Consider the following 15,388-nt stretch of genomic DNA (forward strand, 5'->3'; position numbering starts at 1 on the left):
TTAATTAAAACAAAAAATAAATACCTCATGCACTATAATTGCTTCTTGATCCATTAAAATATCTTTACCACAAAATTCACAAGACACATACATATTTTCATCAGGGGGAGCAAAAGGAGCAACACTGTTTTCTTTTATCGATAGGGAAAAAAAACATAAGAATTACAAAGCATGCAGTTCCATTAAAAGAATCATAGCAAACAAAGCATTACAAAATTCACAAGGAATCTCAACTGCAAAAAAAAAAAAAAAAAAAAAAAATGTTTCAAAATTATTACTAGTTACTAGAAAAACATTAATTACACACACTAAAAATTCACATCTCTATAGCAGTTTTTTTTTTCTTTTCTTTTTTTCCCCTTCCTCTTTTTTCCTTTTGTTAATATTTTGCTTAAGTGCCATTTGATGCTAAGCCTATGAAATTCGGGATAAAAGAATACATTCAATAAATGAAGAGGTTATGCATTTTCTATGATTTACTTCTTCAACAATATATTTAAATTTGAAATTTAAAAGAATACAAAATTTTATGTGGACACAGATTTTCCTAATTCTAAAATTTTTCAAAGCATACTGCACAAACAGCATCCACGTAGGCAGTAACTTATATATATAATAGAAAATAAAAACAACACATTTTTTATGAAGGACAAAATTTACCAACCATAAATAAACATTTCTAAAAAGCATTGTCATGGGTTGGTAAGAAGAAAGAAACCTGGTCATGACAGCATGATTAGAAAAAATAAAGATAAGGAAGAAAAGAGTCTTAAAGGTAAAAAGAGTGAGGTAATTATCTTAAAATCATGAATGGAAGTAAAAATGAAGATCATGAACAGAAGTAGAGAAAAAGAAGCATTGTGAAAAACAATGAAAAGGAATGTCAGCAAGGAAACAAATAACAAGGTGCACAGCCAAATCTCTCAATAAAAAATAAGCACCTTTAAAGAACTTTTTAAGCACTCAAAAAATATCTTTAAGCACTATATACATTAACAAAATGCTATATAATTTTCAAAGACTTTACATGATCATGATAATTCAACTAGTTACTGAAAAAGAACTCTGCACTTGATTATATTAGAGTTGGTCCCCCTCATGTAGTGCCTAACTCCAACGTCTAGTGATTGTTTTGGTGTAGGTAGCATTACAAAAATCTTCTAACATACCACTGTCCAGAAGTAATATGATTGTTTTGGTGCAGATACCGATACAGAAATATTTTTTGGGCAACTGCCCAGAAGTCACTAAAATTTATAAATATAGAAAGAAGAGAGCTAGCTTGAGTTTATCTTTGAATAAAGCATTTGCAATTCAAAGAATCTAATCTCTAAATAAATAACTAGTATATCTCTTACTTATGAAATACTAAAAACTTTCTTTCGCCTTTTCCTTCGAATAATTTTTCTTTTATATTTCCTAGATTTTCTTATTCAAGGCACAAGAAACATTGGGCTTGGTTTTGCTAAATTTTTATAGTTTGAGTAATCAGATAAAGCGATAAATCAACGGTGGTCGAGAACCCACTCCTACTAAGTATTTCAAACAAATACGAAGAAAAAAAAAATTCCTGTTTAACCCGAAACGAAAAACAAACAAACATACGATTAGCTTCATCAAGAAAATATTCATCTTGATATTCCGTTTTAAAGCCCAGAAATATATGGTCAATTATCCTCGTTGAACTGTGCTACCGTAAAGTGCTCGACTTCGCGCGCAGGTCGTTGGGAAATTGTGATGGCATGTCTTCGGATCATCCTCCGGGATGTTTCCCAAACCGTCGCCAATAGCCTATTGTACAGCTCTAATGCGACGTAAATTAACAACAACAACAATATGGTCAATTAATTAAAATAAGTAGGTATATTTCAATTAGTTACAAAAACTTATCACTAACAGCATAAGTTTGCATTTTTAGCACAGAAGACGTTCACTATTTAAATTGAATTTACCATGAAAAACTTAATTTTACAAGTTACAATAATAGTTACCAGTTATCATTGCTTTATCTGTAAAAGTTTCAGTTTCATAACATAACCACCTCGCTCCTTTAATAATTTGGTATAAATGAACAAGTTTGAATATTTAGTTTTTGCTTGAACCTAAACTACAAGAATTTTTAAAATTCTTTTCCATTTGTCTAAAAGAGCTCAAGTCTTTTCCACATTCATGATTAAGTAAAAAAGTTGAAAAATAAAATTACATTTCATTGATTTATTAAAATCAAGGGATTTAAATTAAATTTTCAAAAATTTCTAAAGAACAATCAATCAATCAATTGTCCAAGTTTCGGTTTCATTTCTTCAAATTTCAACTTTGAATGTTTGTTTATCATTTAATCTCAGAAGGGAACCTGAAAGTTATTATTTCAGTAGAGAAACTTAAAGTGTTAAAATTTGTGATTATAATTTATTTCCTTGACCTTTGGCGTAAGTTATATTTAGTTATTTCCGGTCTTAGCTATTTTAAATAAAAAAAATTGAAACTTTTTAACGTGTTGCAGCTGGCAGAAATTTAAGCATGTCTCAAAAGTTTGTTTAGTAAATTAATTTTTAATTACAATGTAAAAGCTGCACTAGACATAAAATTGTAGAAGTTATGTACCCAAATTTCTTAATAATAAATTTTTACTTATAAATTTCATAACTACATTTGTGTGGAATTTTACGTACTTTTTACTTAGATTTAAGGTATTTTTTTCTCCGTTGTATTATTTTTCTTTCATTGAGAATATTTTCTTAAGCATAATTCATGTATATTCATTTATTGTTAAATAGGGTCAGAGCTTATTCTAGGCAGAAAAAAGGGTAGTATTATTCTAAAAAGGCAATAATTTCTTTCTATGGGCTTTACATGTTCTATTAAAATAAAAAACATTGTCAATTAGTAAAAGAATTTTTTTTTTTACTTTACTAAAAGTAGCCAAGCAATTATATTAATTACTTATTTTCATTAATAAAGTAAGATATATATCAAGTTAATGAGCTAATTAACTTAGTAATTTATTCAAAATACATGCATATATTAATAAAATAATAAATTTATGTTTTTAAGTGTCTGTAGTTATGATTTAATAATTAAAATGATTAATAATAATTATGATTTAATGATAGTGGAAGTAACTGCAAACATTCAAAGACAAGTGCAACAAAGGGGTGTGATGGCTACTTTTCCTTTCCCATATAAATCTATGTATTGACAGCAATGACAAACTAAATAAAAAGAGTTGAAAATAGCAAAAGTTTAAAAAATCCATTGTAGCGTTTGGGGAAAAAGTAAAGAAGGGTTGAGGAAGGAAAGGGCAAGAAGGGTATCGAGCAGGCCCGTAGCCAGGGGCTGGGGGCGTCGGGACAAATCCCCCCCTCCCGAAATTCTGGGATTCAAACTTTTTAGTCTTTCTTTGAGCCTCTCAGTAAAAAGAAAGACAAAAACTGTCGAATCAAACTTTTTCCCTGTTCACCACCTTCGCTAGTGCATCAACTTCACTTGACCTTGTGGCTCATCTTTCCTTCGATTAGACTCCTTTCCTGGAATCAATTGTTTTTCAGCATATTAATTTATGCGAATTCTGAATCTACGCAGACTTCATTGACATCAAAAACCTCATGGGAGAAATGGAAGTATGGGTATCAAAGTGGAACCTGCGTGAACCCCTTAGTAGACCAGATACGGCAGTTTCAGCAATGGAAGAATGTGACAGTATCTTTTTCCCAAACATTTATTGCTTGTTATCAATACTGGCTACGTTGCCTATCACCACAGCAACTGCAGAAAGAACTTTTTCTACTATTAAACGCGTAAAATCAGCGACAAGAAATGCTACTAAAGAAGAAAGGCTAACCAGGGCTAACTTTATTAAGCATATTTCGGGATATTCCGATTTGTCCTAAAAAAGTAATTGAAAAATTTTCTTCAATTCCCCGTCGCATGTCTTTGTAAACTTTGTTTACAAATTGATTATAATTATTATGTAATATTAATTGAAAAATCATTATTATGTAATATTAATTGAAAAATAATTATTATGCAATATTTTTTAATTACTAGTTTAACTTTTGCAAACAACAGAATAAACAATATTTGTTACAATGTTTTCCCCCTACTTTGTCTGAAACTGTCCTTGCTTCTTACCATATCCCCCCCCCCCCGAAAAAATAGTCCGCAAAGCAGACTTTCTTGTCATCTTTGCTCCGAAACATCAGATTTTCAATCTCTTCAAACCGGGCACTATTTTTATCTAAAATTGAGATAAAAAGAAGCTTTTTTTGCTTTAAATTGCAAGAAAATGTATGAAATTTTTAATTATTTTTAAAGCATGTAAATTTTTTGCTTATCCATAGCTAAAAATATTGTTAAGCTATTTCAATACTAAAGAATCAATCCTTCTCCCTTCACTTTGCCATATCTTTGCAATGAAAGGTGAGAAAATAATACTGCTCATTCGGACAGCAGCTTCTTTTGATCTTTTCATCCAGACAACACAGGTTATGAGACCCCACGAGCTGAAATGATGTCTTAAATGTTCTCAATGCTTCTTCCCCACTGAAAATGCTTTCATTTTCTTATAAATTTGAAGACTGTATATAACACAGCTGGGGTAAAAAAAAGAAAGAGAACTGAAATATAATCTTTGAGGTGTTCATATTAATGAAATATTTATTCAGTCGCTTGATAGATGATCAATTGTGAATACATCAACTCCATAGTTCCTCATACCTTTCAGGTAAGCATTGATTTTGTTTTTTGTGAATTGAAGAAGATTTACTTTCAGTGAGGCATTAGCCGTTTCCTGTTAAGTGATGGGTAAGTGTTAAGGATGTAAACCTAATAATTGAAACCGACTGAGGACTAAAAACTCCTATTCAGTTTCATATGACTAACTTGAATATCTGTGTTAATAGGAAAATTATGTTCATTTATCTGTAGCTACATCTAGAATTATGTATTTATATCAAACTTTTCCATATATTCTTTTTTGTATGGAAAAAATATTTTTTAATGTTTAAATAAATATCCCAATAGATAGTTATTGTAGATTATTTAACTATTTCTATATCATTGAAAATATTCTAAAAGCAATTGTTTACTTCGTTTCCCTTCCCGTAAATGGACAACTATTGTAAACGGATAATTTTTCGGTCCCAAGAGTGTCCAGTTAACCGAGGTTTCACTGTATTTTAAAAAATGTTTTAAATTTACCAGATAAAACAGCTTTAAATATATGTAAATTTCTGCAATATAAAAAAATTATTCTAATATTTCTGTTTTTCCCATTAATATTAAAATTTTAATCCTTTTTAGTGAAAATTAAGATCCTCCTGATTAAAATTAATTTCTGTTTCAATTAAAATCTTTAAGTTAAAGCGGGAGTAGTCGGCCATTGTTGGAACAAAATTTACTGCACAATTACAATAGTTTTCAAAGTTACATATTTGAAAGAAAAAAAATCAGACAAATTTCTTTCTGTTGCTAAATATCTGCAAAACTAGTTTGTTTTTAATTTAGCTAAATTAGAATTGCTGGTATTTTTTATCTCTGAATAATATGGATAATCTTTAAATATTCTGTTTACTTAAAGGGATATATTGTTGCCGTCATTGCCTGTGCCAACGTTACTCTAGAGAAGTACTCACATAGGTACCTATACTATCTGGATACCTATACCTATATTTTATAGGTATGTCAGTAGTAGAGTTTGGTAAAACAAATAATCTAAATGATTCGAATCATGTAATTTGGATCAATGATTCTAAGCAGGTTATTGAAATCACTGATTCATATCGAGTTATTCAAATCAAGTGATTCAGATCACTGATTTGAATCATGTGATTCAAATTGGTGCAATCTAGTAATTTGGAGCACTGATTTGAATAGCATGGCTTAAACGTCGTAATTGGGAGTCACATTATTCAAATCAATTGGTTCAGAAAAAGAGAAGAAAAAAAATCAAAATTGCGAAAAATTCGAAACAATTTACTTACCTGTCACTATTTTTCTTTTAACTTATGTCAATGGAAAAAAATTTATTATTCTGTCTCATTAATAAATTCTTCTAAGTTAGTAAATGTACTTATTATTTCTTTTATATAATCATATTGTTTATGTTGCTAATTGCTATGAGGACTTTTAACTGTGGTAAATTTTGAGAAACTGTAAAAGAAATTTTTTTTAAATGTATTTTTTATTTGAATTGGTTGAATTCTTTAATTGCAAAATCTTAAATCCTTAATAAGGAATGCGTAAGAATCTCTTAGGTTTTAAAAGAATTTTTTAACTGTATAGAAAATAGCATTACTGTGAAACAAAACTATTGAAATTTAAGAAACAATTATTCATTATAACTTAAATCTTGTTCGATAAAAGCTGATTTGAATCAGTTACAAGTTGGTGATACGAATCACTGAATCAATTTATACGTTCAAATCACTCAAATCTGTAGCCAACTCTAATAAATAAATACCATTGCAATGAAATGGCTGCATTGCTCAAAAAGCTTAAATTGTTGCAATTACAAAATTTTGGATTGGTCTTTAAATAAGATCAGGTGACAAAGAAAGTGATTTTGAACAAAAGTGATATCTTAAAACTTGAAAAGCAGTAAGGGCGAAAAAAAGCGCATCACATAAAAAAAATTTTAAAAAAATTTGGAGTGAATGTTTATGAAACAGTGCATTGATAATGGTTAATTCTTCTGTTTATTTGTTTGAAGAATCAAAATATTAATGAATTCTGTGTTGTAAAAAGAAGAATTTAAAAATTCATTCCAAAATTATTAATTAATGGCAAAACAAATTAAGAGTGAAAATATCAAAACTAAAGTTTTGTGAAGAAAAAATTTTTTTTTTCCATCTTTCCATTAACAAAATATTCTGATATAAAGGAATTTTTTTCCCTTAGTTCTCAAATCTTTTCAAGTAGTCATTTGAATTCATTGGTCTTTCTTTAATTATCCAAATTTTAAAGGAAAGACAGATTCCCCTTTATAGCATACTGTAATATCTATCTATATATAATATATATTACAAAAATATTAAAATAAAAAAAAACTTAACAAGCCTGATTTAACATCTTCTAATTAATTATCTCTTAATTTTCCAGGAAAATTTTTTAAATTATGGAATTTCACGAATCTGATTATGTTGATGACTCTTTTCGTAAGTACATGTTCTATTGTTTTACATAATAAAACATTCATGCATAAATTACAATATTATTATTCTGAAAAGATTTTAAAAAAAGTAAATCTGGCCATGCAAGTTGAATTTAAAATGCTGTAAATATGTTTCATTGAGAATTCTGTATTTCGTTCCTCTGATTAATACATTGTTATCGAATAATTTGATAACAGTCTAATAAAGAGAAGGCAAATAATACATAAGACAAAGAAAAAATTAAAATTGGAGATTTATCAATACTTATCTAATTTTTTTATAATCAAATCCAAATATATTTTATTTTATTTAGATAATTAGATGCATGTTTTTGACATTTTTATTTGAAGAAGATTAGTAGTAATGGAAAAATAATAATGCAATTTTGGTAGATATTTCCTGATTATTACCCATTTGCTGTAACTAAAATTTGCCAAGGTGCCAAAAAGATTTTAAACTTGAAAATATTTTTTAAAAATTTTGTTCGCTTGGGGTTGATTACGACTTATGCTTTTTAAATAAGTCTCGTTCTGTGATTTTTTTTTAGTTTCTTGTGGGCCACTGCTCAAAAATCACTGAAACTTAGGGATTATTTCAGTATTGGTATCCATATTTAAATCTTCCCATATTTTACTGATCCTGTATAAGTCTGCCTCATGATTACCTTAATTCAATAAAACTTGCCACTAAAATAAATAAGGAGGAAGAAATTTTTTCCAGAGAAAATTGTAAGTGAAGTTCAAAACTTTATGGTTATAATTTATAATATAGTATACAGAGTTCTCACTAGGAAAGAAATAGAGCAGGGCACTGCCTTTCAAAAATGGGCACTATAATTTTTGAAAGGGCACTCATTCAACACCATAAAAATTTATCAAGAAGTGCAATATTAAGGAAAAACTGAATTTGATCTTCAATAATTTTTAAATTACCCTCTTATACTATTTTATGTGTATATTTCAAAAAATGATTCCCTCTCATTATCAGAATAAAGGAAAGATTTTATAGTTTATAAAAATAATTAAAGGCATGTTAATAGATAATCTCTGGGCATAATTTTTTTTTTCAAAAAAAGTAAACTAAGAAAAACTACTTACTCACAAACAACTTGAAAGTTTTTTATATACCTAGTTTAAGCTGAAAATTATGAGGAAAAAAAACATTTTAAGTTGCATTTTTTTAAGAAAAAAAAGTAAAAAATAATTTTAAAATTTAAAACCATTAAAAATTTTGTCAATATCCCTCTCTACTCAAAAAAGAGATAAGTATAAAAATTTAACAAGTTAAGAATAATCCTAACAAAGTAAATATTTATAATAGTATAGAATCAGAATTAAACCTATAAACACAGTTAATTTCACCAGCATGTAATTATTATTTAAACAGTGAATTTATTTTTTTTAAAAATTGATTCTGAATAAAAAGGCAGTGTTTTTAAGGGATGGGCAGCTTATTTTTACAAAAAGGACAAAGAGGGCTCATTTATAGGGATCGAAGGGCAGGCAGGGCAAACCGCCCTTATAGAAATACTTAAGAAGAACACTGTAGTAAAATGCTATTATATTATTCACACTATAGTATTTGACACTTATTGGGTTCTGGATCAAAAATAATGTATTTAACCCTTTGTGTGTTAGCCCCAGTTTTTTCCCAACTTTCAGATGCAAGCTTTCCTGCATCAAAAAAATCAGTTTCTCCATATTATTGAATTAGAAAATAGCACATAGCAAAAAAAAAAGGGTTTAATGTGTGTGGGGGTTAATAAATAAAGGAACTGCCTACATATACATAATACTTACATAATTTTCATATAATTTACATAATTTTCAAAGCGTTATCTTGACATTTTAAAAATACTTAGCGGCTATTTTAAGTTGTAATGCACATCTTATAAAGGGTGATATGATTAACTAAATGGTTCAAAAAGTTCTATATTAGTGAGCTTAAAATTTTCCTTTGGTGGATATTGTGTAAATGCATATGATTCTTTGGACTTTCTAGATAGAAGGGGTACTCAGTAAATAAATGAAAAGATTTCTAATTCTTATAAACTTGCCTTATTTTTACAGTCTTCTAACCCGTACTGGTAAAATGTGCAAATTTTTTAAAAAAAATTTTATCTTTGAAATTATAATGTTAATAATATACTTTATTTTTTAGTTGAAGAAATACAATGTGATAAATGCCCTTATTCATTTCCATTATATTTATTTTCGGAGCATGAGGTAATTACATTTTCAACTAAAGGATATGTTAATTTCTTTGTAAAAATAAATACAGTAGGCTCTCGAGTATCCGGCTCATGACAATCTGACTTCAATACTATCTAGTTTTATAAAAATGAGGAATTGCTGGAACTCCCAAACTCCTTGTAGGATGAATAATGAGGAATGATAAATCAGTCGTTTGCTGCCAGCCTCCACCAGTTGGCTTGCTCTATGCAAAATTCTTAAAAATTTTTTAGTTTGACTCTTTCAAGTTATTTATGTGGTTTATTAATAAACATTGGACTTTATTGAAGTAATCATATATTTTAATATGAAAGATTTATCATAGGAATGAGTGTAGAAAGTGAATCTCGGCCCTATCTAGCTTTTTTCTTTTCTGACCTACTTTTCCTCTGGATAGTCGGAAACCTACTGTATTTGAAGCATTGCTGTTCTAAACTAAATGTTCTAAAGTTGTTAGATAGTTATCATCATTATGCATATTATTATTTTTATTATATGTCATATGAATATTATGTATTGCATGTTGTTGTCTTATAGATTTTTTTTATCACAAATTCAGCTTTTTCTCCAAAATACATTTGAAAACTATTTTTTAAAAAGTTATGATGACAATTTAAAATAACTTCATTCTTATTAAAAATAAATAAATTTTTATATTGATTTTTAGAATTCTACATACATTGATTTTTGGAATACTTAATGTTGACCTGCTTGGTGTCCGGGAGAGCATACAGAGCAAGTGACAGTGGCTTACTATGTTTTGTTATTATGAATTTTTAGATTGACATTAATTTTATAATTTAATTATGGTTAATATAAGAACTTTAAAGGTGTGAAGTTGTAGACAAAACTTTTAAACTATATTTTTAAAACACTTTTTTTAGTTGAAATAATAAAGGCTAACCTGTATTACACTTATTTATAAGATAATATCAGTGTCACCAGAAAGAAGGAGTTGTGGAACATGATATTTTTCTCATAATTCTTTGGAGTAATTGAGCCATTATCAGTACATATTTAAAATTAATCAATGCTGTTTTGCTAACATATTTTCTGTTAATTTTTGTTTAAGTTATCAATATTTCTATCTATTTTTGGCAATGATAATTAGAATGTGTTGTTTTCAAGGAATCTGCTCTTTGTTTAACAGAAAAGTCAATATTATTTTTAGAGTTACAATTGTCTATAGTCTATTGCCTGAATCTATCTCATCCCTAATGACCATATAGATCCTCTACATCCACTTACAATTAATATAGTTTTTATTACAAATAATATGTCATCATGTTGAGTGTTGAGGAAAATGTTTTAGCATTCTATTTAATTTAACAACAAGTGATAAAAAAATGTTCAAGTGATATGTGTCAAAACCGGTCCATGACATTTCAGTCTAGTTGTTTTGATTCTGTTACCCTTTTAGTCCCGTTTGCCATATTGGTTCCTTCCCGATTCATTATCGTTACTAAGCAATTTGTCTGTTTCGATCTGGACATTATTTAATTGCATCGGTTATGTTTCAATGGCTCTAAATATAATTTTTTTATTTATTTAATTATTATTTCTAGTGACAGAAAATCAGGAATTTTAGTTAACCATTAAATAATGAAGAATGATTAAGTGTAGGAACGAGAAAATCAAATTTTTGTAACCCCTTTTTCCCCATTCTATTCATGGTGTGAGTGTGGAGGGTAATTGGGGACAACTTCTACCTACCCGCCTTTCCCAAAACATGTGAATTCCAAAAAATTTCCAACATTTATGTAATTTTTTTAGTTTATTATGATTGTAAAGTTTGAGGAGCAAATAAATAAATAAGAATTTCTGTGCTAAATGCCACCACATGGTATGATTGGATTACTCATTTCATATAATTCCTACCTTTAAAAGAAGAAAATGTTTAAAATGAGGCTAAAAGTTAGCGAACGAATGTTAATAAAATGGAAATAAGAATCATTACAATTACATTGGAATGTTTTGCATATTTGATGAAATTTTCAGTACATAAAACAGAAACGTTATGCAAAAGAAATTTAATGTGACCAAAATGACTAGATCATAACAATGAGACGAAAATGTTCTGCTTTGGTAAAGACAATTCTTAATACCTAAATTCTTTGTAAGTACACAAAATAATCATATTTATATTTTTCACACTATTATTTCTTTATTTCAAATTCAAATAGTAATATATTTAATGAGGCAATACTGATAGTTCTTATTATAATTTCTAATTAATTATCATAAGAGAATATGCAAGTCTAGTCAAACTTGTTATTTATTAAAAATGTTACAATGCACACAATTTTAATTGAAAAATTCATAGATTTATCATATCAAAGTTTGAAAAAATGTACCCCTTTAGAATAGAATGACTCACTGTTATCCTATTACAATTTGTCGAAACCTGAGGCAGTTCTTAAAGCATTGTAGAATGTAATTCTTAATATTTACGTTTATAATTTTGTTTTGATTTCAAAAACACTTTCTTACTTAATTTGGCTTGTGATTAAAGTTATATACGACATATTTAGTTTAAATTACTATTTTTGACTCTGGAAAACTTTTTTCTTTACAAATACAGTTTATATTTTCGTTTTTTTTTTCCATTATTCTTAGTTAAAAGGTATGTAGCTTATTTTTATAATAAAATTTTATCAAATGTCTTATTAAAAATGATAAAGAATTGTTTGAATTTTTTTCTTTTTAAGCTTATGTGCCATCCTCTGGAAGTTGTTACTCTCAGTTCCAGTGATACTGAAGATGAAGAAAGTGAAATAGCTGAAGTTAAAATAGAAAAATCAATTCCTCAAGCTTTAGAAGAAAATGTGAAAGCTCCAAGAGCAGAAAAAAATTTTGAAAATTTAATACAGGAAAACCTATTAGCTTTAGCTCAAGTGGTCTCAAAACCGGAGAAAACTAAAGCAGAAGAAAAGGTCCCAAAAAATACAGTAATAAACATTATTAAGATTTTGAATTTTCCCATTTTTATAATCTTTGTTTTTATGCCAGTTCATTATAAAATTTCAGAAGAAATGACCTTAGCTTTTTTTCTTGTATTTGAAATGCTTTTTGAATTGAATATTTTTCTCTAATAATCGTAACTGTTTTGTAAATTATTGACTCCAAAAGATTTAATCTACATTTTAATTTACAAATCGCAATTTCTGTTCTTAAATAAAATTATTTAAATGTTCTTAGTTTTAATTGACTTTTTTATTTAAATATTAGGGACTAAGACTTGAAATAAATATTAATGTTTATATTAATATTAATTTCTTATTTAATTAATATTAATTATATTATATTGAAATCAATATTTTTCTCTGATAATCATAACTGTTTAGTAAATTATTGACTCCAAAAGATTTCATCTACATTTTAATTAAGGAATCTCAACTTCTGTTCTTAAATAAAATTATTTAAGGGTTCTTATTTTTACTAAGTAAAAACTCATTTTAGTCACTAAGTAATTATTTAAACGTTCTTACTTTTTACTGACTTTTTTATTTAAATTTTAATGACTAAGACTTGAAACTTCCAGGTTTAGAATATATCTTTTACTGAGGTTTCTACTTGATTACAAAAATTAATCTTATAGTTCATGAGATTCTCATTATATTAAAGGAAAGTTATTGTCACCACTGTTGCACAAAAGTTTCACACTTCGCTTCTCACTTTCATTATGGGAAAACTATTAAATGAAAAAATATGAATTTCGCACGCTTCTAGAGAAATATTTAAGGAACATTCTGATATAAAAATTTTGCTCGTGCAGATATTAATTTTGTGTCACGTAATTCAGTTAGGCAAAAACTAATAGTAAGAAAATTATGATTTTTTGCAATCACATACTCTTTTTCCTGAAGGTGAGCAACACACCTCACTTATTTAACTCGTTAATTCTTGGATTAGGCTGTGGAGATCAATTGAATTAATTTTTTCTTTAAAATTCCAAATATTACAATTCTTTGTATTTTTGTTTTAGGTATTAAAAGATGTGTTTGCTGATGATATTCAATTAATAGATGACGACATAAAATTGGTAAAATTTCAGGCCCTTTTTTTGTACTCTGATTGAATGTAAATAAATCTTTTACTGTAAAAATATTTTTTCAGAAATGCTAAACTTTCAGTGGGTGCTGTTTTCATTCTTCTGATTGTTTTAAATAATTACTTATAACTGAGTATGAATTCCTTATGGCAGATTTCCGTGACATTGAGTAGCCTGAAAATGAGTGTAGTAATTATGCAGACGTATGTCTGTCTGCATAAATATTAGATAAGTAATTATGCAGACACGTATGTCTGCATAATTACTTATCTAATATTTATTAAAAAAAGTGCTTTAGTGTGAATAAGTGTATCATTGAATTTCATTTAATTTATGTTTTGTTAGATGATGCTTTTAATTAATTAGGTTATTTTAGTAATAATTGTAATATGTAAATAATTAAAATGCATATTTTTAGAATCCTATGCATTGCATTATATTAACTTTTTACCTTCTAGTAAATAACCTTCTGGCAATGCAGTATATAAAATTTCTGTTCTCCTTTAAATGCTTCCCTTAAATAAAATATGTATCAAAGTATTGAAATGTATATTTTCACAATCCTATGCATTGCAATGTATTATTTTTTTATTCTATTAAATAAGCTTCTGGGAAAGCAGTATTTAAAATTTCTGTTCTCCCTTCAAAAGCTTCCCTTAAATGAAATGCTTATCAAATAATTAAAATGCATATTTTTAGAATCTTATGCATTACAATATTTTAGTTTTTTTATCTTCTAGTAAATAGGCTTCTGGCAAAATAGTATATAAAATTTTTGTTTTTCTTTAGATAAAATATATATTAAATAATTAAAATGTATATTTTTAGAATCCTATGCATTACAGTATATTAGTTTCATTTCTTTTTAATATATTCTAGTAACTAAACTTTTGGCGAAGCAGTATTTCTGTTTTTCCTTAAATGTCTCCCTTAGATAAGACATACATTTAATTATTAAGATGTATATTTTTAGAATCCTTGTTATAAATTAAATTTTAAAGAAATACGTGCATTAGGAATTGCTAATTAATATTGAAGTCAGGGGGAAAAAAAGAAAAAGAATGCTATAGAAATCCTAACAAATCATTAGTGAGGAAGTTGATACTTAAAACATCGAAATCTGAGTGCTGGAAGAAACAGAGTGAAGTTGAAAGGCAATCAAACTGCTTTCTGTTTTCCTTAGTAGTGATTCATTAAATATCGATGACGTTTTCGTTTTTTCCTCGCTTAAATATTAACTTAAGACCTTAATAAATATTTTTTTCCTTCCATTTTTGACAAGGATTCCAAAAATTAAAATTAAAAGCAGTCGTTAACTCAGTATAAGTTATGAGGCTTCCTCATTGTAAGCAATAAATTGCTTTTATTTATTTCAGGAACAGGAAAAGGCATTAAACTCGTTTTCTGGTAAAGCAAAACGAGTTGAAGAAGAAAAGCCTAGTTTTAAAGCTCCACCAAATGTTCTGTTGAAGGGTCACTATTCCAAACCTCATATTCGAAATGATTTAACTGCTAGTGATAACGAAGATGGAGAAAGTTTAGAAGACTTCTGGAGAAGAGCAGAGGTCAAGCTTGCTCAGAGGATGCGGAAGATGAAAGAACCAAAAGTTGGCTCACAAATTTATTGAAATCATTGTCTGTTGTTAGGATGTATGGCACAGCTTACTTATGTAATGTTTATTTTAAAAAAAGTGCTTTAGTGTTGATAAGTGTATAATTAAATTTATGTTTTGAAAGCTGATACTTGAGTTTTTATTTCTTTTCTTCTTTTTGAAGTATGTATTTTGGAAACAAAATATTTAACTAAGTAGTATATTAAAATTTCCTAAAGTAATTTTGAAGGAAAATCTCTATAGTGCACACTGCAATAGGGTTTACTTAAAAGCAATAAGAAAATAGCTCCAACTATTGATTTTGCAAAATTCCATCTAAATTACATTCTATTGTCTCATAAA

The 15,388-nt window shown here is 27.6% G+C and overlaps 2 protein-coding genes across 6 annotated transcripts in view; one reads left to right on the forward strand and one right to left on the reverse strand.

Moving 5' to 3' along the window:
* Positions 1-2,114, reverse strand: part of LOC107451978 (uncharacterized) — a gene marked incomplete in the record, with an annotated part of 60,877 nt that extends 58,763 nt beyond the window's left edge. Inside the window, 2 exon segments of the mRNA XM_071181605.1 lie at positions 25-131; positions 1,992-2,114. Coding sequence (XP_071037706.1) covers positions 25-131; positions 1,992-2,001 — 117 coding nt within the window.
* Positions 2,115-2,246: 132 nt separating this feature from the next.
* Positions 2,247-15,174, forward strand: LOC107451980 (uncharacterized). Of its 5 annotated transcripts, none has more exons than XM_016068237.4 (6): positions 2,280-2,429; positions 7,099-7,154; positions 9,312-9,376; positions 12,091-12,330; positions 13,368-13,424; positions 14,810-15,174. In XM_016068237.4, the coding sequence occupies exons 2-6, from the start codon at positions 7,115-7,117 to the stop codon at positions 15,059-15,061; spliced, it is 654 nt and encodes a 217-aa protein (XP_015923723.1). In that variant the 5' UTR covers positions 2,280-2,429; positions 7,099-7,114; the 3' UTR covers positions 15,062-15,174. The 5 variants fall into 5 exon arrangements, with proteins under 5 accessions (XP_042907038.1, XP_015923723.1, XP_071037707.1 ...); XM_071181606.1 differs by having other exon boundaries at positions 2,290-2,429; positions 7,091-7,154; XM_071181608.1 differs by having other exon boundaries at positions 2,306-2,429; positions 10,050-12,330.
* Positions 15,175-15,388: the final 214 nt, after the last annotated feature.

Source organism: Parasteatoda tepidariorum, chromosome 6 (assembly GCF_043381705.1).
Source record: "Parasteatoda tepidariorum isolate YZ-2023 chromosome 6, CAS_Ptep_4.0, whole genome shotgun sequence".
Classification (NCBI taxonomy): domain Eukaryota; kingdom Metazoa; phylum Arthropoda; class Arachnida; order Araneae; family Theridiidae; genus Parasteatoda; species Parasteatoda tepidariorum.